The sequence below is a fragment of the Lemur catta genome, chromosome X (genome assembly GCF_020740605.2).
Source record: "Lemur catta isolate mLemCat1 chromosome X, mLemCat1.pri, whole genome shotgun sequence".
In the NCBI taxonomy this organism is placed as follows: domain Eukaryota; kingdom Metazoa; phylum Chordata; class Mammalia; order Primates; family Lemuridae; genus Lemur; species Lemur catta.
In genome coordinates, this window is record NC_059155.1 from 61535352 (window position 1) to 61542897 (window position 7546).

At 54.1% G+C, this 7546-nt stretch overlaps 1 protein-coding gene across 1 annotated transcript; it reads right to left on the reverse strand.

Annotated features, from left to right (window-relative positions):
- Positions 1-2263: 2263 nt before the first annotated feature.
- LOC123628272 (melanoma-associated antigen B17-like) lies at positions 2264-3352 on the reverse strand. Its single transcript, XM_045537890.1, has one exon. It carries the CDS (start codon positions 3350-3352, stop codon positions 2264-2266), a length of 1089 nt encoding a protein of 362 aa, XP_045393846.1.
- Between the last annotated feature and the right edge of the window lie 4194 nt (positions 3353-7546).

Here is a 7546-nt window from a genome sequence, read left to right on the forward strand (position 1 = left end):
GTAGATTATCATATTGTCACCAAATAGTCTCTTTTGGCTGGGGCACAGTAGCTCACACCTGTAATCCTAGAACTCTGGGAGGCCCAGGAGGGAGGATCCATTGAGTTCGGGAGTTCGAGACCAGTCTGAGCAACACTGAGACCCCCGTCCCTACCAAAATGAGAAAAATTTAGCAGGGTGTGATGGCACACCTCTGTAGTCCCGGAGTAGCTGGGAGTCCTGAGAGGAGGCTGAGGCAGGAGGATGGCTTGAGCCCAAGAGTTGGAGGTTGCAGTGAGCTATGATGATGCCACTGCACTCTAGCCGAACCAACAGAGGATGACTCTGTCTCAAAAAAAAAAAAGTCTCTTTTTTCATACCCCCCATTTATTTTGGTATTCTTACTGCTCTGGCTGTGTATTGCAAACGAGTAGTTTCTGCACAGAGTCCGCTTTTTATTGCCTGAGATACCTCTTGGAGTAGTGAAAAGAAATGTGAATTATAACACAGCAGATCTGCCTCAGGCCAGCCGAAGTGGGCTAGTGTGGGCTTTAGACAGACTCAGATCCCAGGGCTAACACCAGCCCTACCACAAGCCAGCAGTATAAACTCAGGTACGTGGGCAAATTCTGGTTGCCTCAGGGTCTTCATCTGGTGAAACAGATTTGATAAGCCCTGTCTTCTAGGACTGAAGTGTATATGCAATGTAGGCTGCGAACTCAGTACAGTGAGGGGCAAGAAGAGAGATTTTTGACATGGCAGTTATTTATTATGATTATCTGGACCCCACACAATACCATGCACCACACTGGGAGTTGTTTTCTTAATCCAGGAGATGTTAGAGAATATGGAATGTCCTAGGACAAAGACAACCAGATTACGAAAAACAGTGCTTAGCAAATCAAACTAAGTAATAATTCCCCACTAGATGATCATTCATTTCATGCGGGTGTGAAGTAGGCTGCCCCAGTTGCATGCACCATGAAGCTCCTAGAAGGCGTGCAAAGGACCAACACTTTTCCTCCCCGCCAGCTGCCCTTGCACTTACCCCGTCCCTATCTTCATTCATTTTACCACCACCAAAAACCTAGAGCTTGTTTAGAGTTTGCCCTATTATGTAGAATACTCAATTTGGGTTCATCTGGGCTCCCTTGTAATGGAGTGCTCTAGCTCCGCCAGGCCAGGGCAAAGAGGGCCAGCCCAGTGGCTGCTGAGCACCCATCCTCAAGAATACCCCCTCGAGTATTCTTATTCGTGTCAGGGAGCTTCTTATTCTCAGAAACTCCCTGACACAAAGTGCACAGACCACTGATTTAGTGCACTGTGTTCACCTGAGGGGGGGTGGGTAGGGCACAGGGGTCCTTGCAATCCTGCCCCAGGGAGGGATTTCTTCCTGGTCTACCACATCCCTAAGGAACTGTTAGGAGCAGTTTGCCCTGGTAGGTGGAGTCTCTCCACTCTGACAGCCACCAACTGAGGGCCTGGGCGCCCCCCTCACCATTTCAGCATCCTCATCTAGCCCCAGATGCAGGCTAATTTAAAAGTCCCTGCCACTGAGGGACGGACTAGCAGCAACCCAAGTTCCTGCCTCCCTTGTCCCAGCGCATTTACACTGGGCTTCTTCTATCTGCAATCTCCTCCCTCCTCACCCCTTTCTTTTATTGTCCTTTACATCTTACAGTGTATCTCCCCATGTTTTGGGTATGATAGCTGCTCTTGGATTCTAAAATGTTATTGGCAGGAGCTGGATCGTCTTTGTCTACACATTCCCAGAACAAGCATGAAGCCTTTCAAAGAGCAGATGCTCCATTCATGTTTGGGGAACAAAAGAGCCAGTGGACAGTTCTACATTCCTGAATAAGCTAAGCAAATCCTGGTATTCGCTATCTTTTAATTTTAACAAAAGACAAGACTAAAAAGAATAAGTAAAACAACAATTGGTCACTGTTTATTTTTTTTAGCACCATCTCATGACTCCAGCTATTTCACTGTGGGGTTCTTTCACATTTTAAAGGAAATCCCTATTCCAATACTATTTTTCTGTACTAGATTACAATAAAAGCAAGGATTTTCAATTTGTTTCATGAAATACAATATTATTATGCAAATTTGATAAACAGCAATTAATTGTGTGATCCACGGCATTCATAAACTTAGATTGTGGATCTCAACCTCTTTAAAGGGAACACACTGGAAAAGTAGGAAGAAAAGATAAAATCCACAGGTTACATATGAATAACAGGAACAAAAAAAAGACATATATTGTGCTCTCTCTGGCCCCATCTCACACCGTAGTAGCTAGTAACCTGACAGCCCTTTTTAGCTTCAAAATGAAGGCTATTTCAGACTTCTCTAAGGCTGGGGTGAACTCCCAGATTTGGCCCCTGCAGGGGGCGCTGGCCTGGGCAGTGGCGCCAGCCCTGGCTGCAACTCCGGTTTGGGATCGCTCTTCCTCAACTTCCCAACCCTCCTCATACCAGGACCGGAAGGTACTGGGACGAGTTTCAATGATATCGGCCATAAACTCTAGGACCTTCCTCATGCTGGTTTCAGCATGGGCCTTAGAACCCCACAGGAACTCATAGCAGGGAGGATCGCTGTTGGGCACCACTCGGTACTCCAGATACTTCTCCTGCACCAAATCTTTGGTGATGAGCTTCCTAGGCTCCCCAAAGATGAAGTGCTCCCGCCCATCATACAGCCCCAACACATTCAGGAACTCCCACATCTCCTCCTCAGGGGCAAGGTCACCCTTCATAAAGATCACGCTCAGAAGAGGCATCAGGATCCCGTTCTTGGGGAAGCCGTCTTCGCTCAGGCCACTATCGCTGGAAAGGTCGAGCTTGCTGACTAGCTCATAGGAGCGACCTCTGGTGCCGACTTCCTTCAGGTAAAGGCCGAACACCAGCTCCATGCGCAAAGTGGCTTTCTGGAGGATCTCGGGGAAGTGCTTCCTATACTTTTTGGTGACAATCTTCAGCATCTCTGCCTTCATAATGGGCTCTTTCATTCTATACTTTTGCAGCAGAAACTGCACCAACTTGCCCATACTCGTGGCCTGGGGAACTTCCCTTGAGCTTGGGCCGCCGGAGGAGCTTGGACATTCCCCCTCTTGGCCCCTGGCACCTCTCTCAGCACGGGTGCCTGAAACAGCTGAGGCAGAAGAGCGGGTGGCTCGGGCTCTCCCAGCCTTCGGAGGAATGCCTGCAGCAGGGGCGCTCTGGGAAGCGCCCTCAATAACAACAGAGGAGCAGGATGGGGCCTCTTCTCCCCCTGCTGCAACCGCTTCAGCAGCCCCGAGACCTTGGCATTCGCCTCGAGCCTGGCGGCGTTTCTCACGGGCACGGAGCTTACTCTCGTGACCACGAGGCATGATGACAGCAGGCGAGAGGGCACAGGATATGGGCACCTGGAAGAAAAGGACAAGAGAGTGAGAGCCCCTCAGCAAGGAGATACCACCTTGGCTTTAGGAAGGCCCTGTGCAGTATGCTTGAGGACACTACTCCAGGCCCCGGCGCGACTCCCCTTCTCCTGGTCAGCCTGTGCTCTGAGGACTCTGTGGAGGAAGCTGGAGTGTGCCTTAGGCTGCAGCCAGCCGGCCCTGCCTGGCACCACCCTTCTCCCACCAGGATCCTCACTTCTCTGTTTCCTCTGCAGAGGGATTGAGGGGGCCTCCGCCTGACACCTATGTCTGGGGCCTCCTGGGGCTGAAACTGGAAGGGACTCTGAGGTGTCCCTGCTAATATGGGGTGGGTGGTACCCACACTCTTCTCAGGGTCCTCACTGTGACTCCTGGCCCAACCTGTAAATCACCCTGTGCCCAACTGGGGCCCCTCCCATCAGGTCAGGGACCTCACCTTCCTGAGAGCCCCCCCTAAAGCAAAAGAAAGCTTGAGTGACCTCCAGCCATCCCTGTTCATGGCCTCCCTGGATTGGTGCAGGGTTGAGACATTCTGTGTTGGCACCACGGTTGAGTTATGGGGTGAAGGAGGATCCCCTCAGTCCTCAGAATCCTAACTGTGACTCCTGGCAATTGTTTATAAACCTGCACTGGCTGACTTCAGGCTGGTTCCTCATCTGCCTGGGAAGCCCTGGGAGGAAATGAGTGCCACTCGTGATGTCAAGGTGCCCCGGTCTCCCGGGTGGGATCTATGTGGACCACACACATCACATTCAGTGTTCTCAGCTTGATCCCTATTAGGAACTAAGCCTCTTCCCTCTGACGAATGGGGCTTCACCCATTACTGCAAGGGATCCCATTCTCTGAGACAACACTGTCCCGTCAGGAAATGAGAGGCCACCTCGGCTCTGCCCAGGGCTTCCCAGGGCTAACAGCAGAGGTGAGACTTTACGCAGCCTCCTCTGTTCTGCAGTGGTTGTTTTCCTCATGCAGGATTTTTATTTGAGTCCCAACAGAGCCTGGGACTCCTCTCTCTGCTGACCTGGAGCAAACAGTCCTTAAACCAAAGCCCTTATCTATTGAAACAGTGCAGGCTGACGTCAGGGGGCACCTGAGCCTGTCAGCTCTGACCTGGGCCTCCCTGGGGCGAGGCTTGGTGCAGCCCTCTCCACTGGGGGCTGAGTGGGCCCCCTTTCCTAACTCAGGATCTTCACCTTGATACCTGACCAGTGCTGGGACTGCATCCTCAACTGACCTGAGACTACGTCCTTCACAACAAGGTCCTTGCTGAAATGGGACCTGAAGAGCTGCAAGGTGGCCAGGCATGGTGCCTCACGCCTGTGATCCTAGCACTCTGGGAGGCCGAGGCCGGGAGGATCGCTCAAGGTCAGGAGTTCGAGACCAGCCTGAGCAAGAGCGAGACCCCGTCTCTACTAGAAATAGAAAAATGAGCGGGGAATGGTGGCCTGTGCCTGTAGTTCCAGCTACTGGGGAGGCTGAGGCAGGAGGATCGCTTCATCCCAGGAGTTTGCGGTGGCTGTGACCTAAGCTGATGCCACCGCACTCGACTCAAGCCAACAAGTGAGACTCTGTCTCAGAAAGCAAAACAAAACAAAGAATTGGAAGTTCACGGTAAGTCAGATCCCGTCAAGGGTGTCTAGCGTCCAAAAGGCATGACAGAAGACGTGGGTCTCTATGGGACCCCACTGTTCTCCACCAGAGTTCTCAGTTCGACTCAGGGTACGACTTCCAACTCCTCACGCCACTGACCTGAGTCACTCCGGCCCAGACCAGTGCCCTCACTTGTCCAGGCTGCTAGAGGGAGTCAGGGCACGGCACGTGTAGGCAGGCAGGAGCGCCACCACTAACCACGCCTGCCCAGGGCCGCCCAGTCCCAACAGCAGGGGCCCGGCTCTCAGTGGCCCCCTCTTCTGGGGAGAGGCCGCCTTGTTAACACTCGGGGTGTAGAACAGGAAGGAGAGCAGCAGTGATTCCGTGACAGACTGACCTCCTAGAATAGGCCTAAGTTTCGGTTTCCCTGACGCGGGTCCTCCCCTTCCCCGGAATGCCGCTAATAACAACTAAAAGTCCCGCGACTTGGAAACCAACCAATCAGCAGCCATTCCCGTGACTTGGAAACCAACCAATCAGGAGCCAAGACAATCAGCCACTTTTGAAGGAGCAAATGAACTAAGGGAGGGAGGGGGGATGGTGTGCCCAGTGCATGTAACGAGCTGAAGAGTATAAAGCCTTAGTTCTTACCCTAGGGCGGGTTCCTAGTTCGTGGAGAGGCCACTGCGTTGGTGCTCTGGGACTTGGGCCCTAGCTCGAGCTAGTCAATAAACTCATTTGCCTTTTGCAGCCTCGATGACTCTGCCTCTCTGTTCCTGGGGCCAAGGGGAACCAGCTCTGACAAGGGTTCCTCACTTCTCTTAGGGCCTAGGTCTCCCACCCTCTCCCTCTGAAGAACTGCAGCCACACTTTGAGAGCAAGCCCTCCGGTTCCCAGAACCCGGAACCCTCCCGGCAGAAGTCTGCATCACAACCCCGCCGCTTCCCCGGGGTTGGAGTTAGGGGGTGTTCGGGGCTTGGGGGGGGTAGGGGGTTGGGGGTTGTGGGGCTAGGGGGTGCGGTAGGGAAGGGAGCGCGGGGTGCGGGCCATCCCCCTGGTTATCTCCATGTCGTCCCTTCAGTCCCCATTCAGGGTTCTTACCTTGATACTGGATGAGTCCTGGAATTCTAGCAGCCTGAGCTCGCACGCTCCTCCGACCCAGCTCCTCCACCAAGCTCCTCGCCTACCAGAAACTTCCAAGGCGGAAATCAGGGTACGCCACTTCCGGCCAGGGTGGGGGGGCACGGGGCGGGGATTGTGGGTACGGGGGGGGGGATTGGAGGGCGTAGAGGCCGCCTATGGCTGACCGCAGAGTGCAGGGGCGGGGCTCTGGTCCGCAGTCTTTTGGGAAGAGATCCTCTTACTGGCACTCAGGGTGCTTACCTGAGCTCCAGGGGGGCCACCCCCCCCCCGCGGGACCGTCTGTCCCCGGAACTGCGGCGTCTCCCTTTAAACCGACTCTCTCTCCCTCCCCTGTGTAGACCTTCCAGGCAGAAATAAGGGGATCCTGAGCTGAGAGCTCTGCTTGGCCTCATAGGAGTAAGATCAGAGTGCTGGCAGTGTGTGACCCTTTCTGCTGCTGGCGGTTCCCTCATCTCACTGGGAGTCCTCACCTTGACTCCTGTTGGTTCCTGGGTCTCCGGTTTCTACACAACTGGGGCCACCCCGCTAGACCAAGGCGCTCCCCTCCTTGAGACCCTCCAGGCAGAAATGAGGGGCGCCTCAACCTGACGACTCTGCCTGGGCCTCCCAGGTCATAGGGCGGGGAGCTTGGGGCTCTGTGGTGCTTCCTCCGTTCTGCTGTGGTTGGTTCTCTCATTCCTCCCTGAAATTCTTCACCTTGATACCTGACTAGTGTGGGACTCTACCTCAGCGGACCTGAGGCTGTTGCCCTCAAATCAAGGCCCTCACTTTCTTGGCACCACAGAGTTGGGTTTAGGCTGAGCCAAATGCAGCCATGACTGGTCCAGATCGCCAAGGGCTGTCAGCCAGGGCAGGACTCTAGGGGACCCCACTGTTCTGGCTGCGTCCTTCCCTCATTCTTCCTCCAAGGTCATCACCTCGATACATATCAGAGGCTCACAGTCCTTGCCCGGCTCGCCTGAAGTTGCCCTCCTTGCATCGAGTCTCTCGTGCTCATGAGAACCCTGACGGATAATTGTGGGGTTGCTCAGCCCCACAGCCCTGCCTCTGGCCGTCTACGTGTGACAGCAGCCACCGGCTGGTCTCGTGGGACCCCCTACATTCTGGGATATTGGTCCCCTAAGCCCTTCTGCATGGGGCTCCACAGCTTGCTTCCTGTCTCTTTCCTTCAAGGCTTCCTGGGAAATGCCACATGCCTGCGATCTCTTGAGCAGGTTCCCTACTGCAACCCTCGCAGACAGTGGTTCCTTGCCTCAGGAGTGATGGGCGAGGGGGGAGTTACAGCTCAAGGCAGAGTCCCAGGGCGGGCGGTGGGCTGTCAAAGACACAGCCAGCTGGTCTGTTCCTTCTCTTCACCAGCCAGACTTGGCCTCTGACGGAACTTCGGTTCTAGTTCTATTGATTGACTTTCTA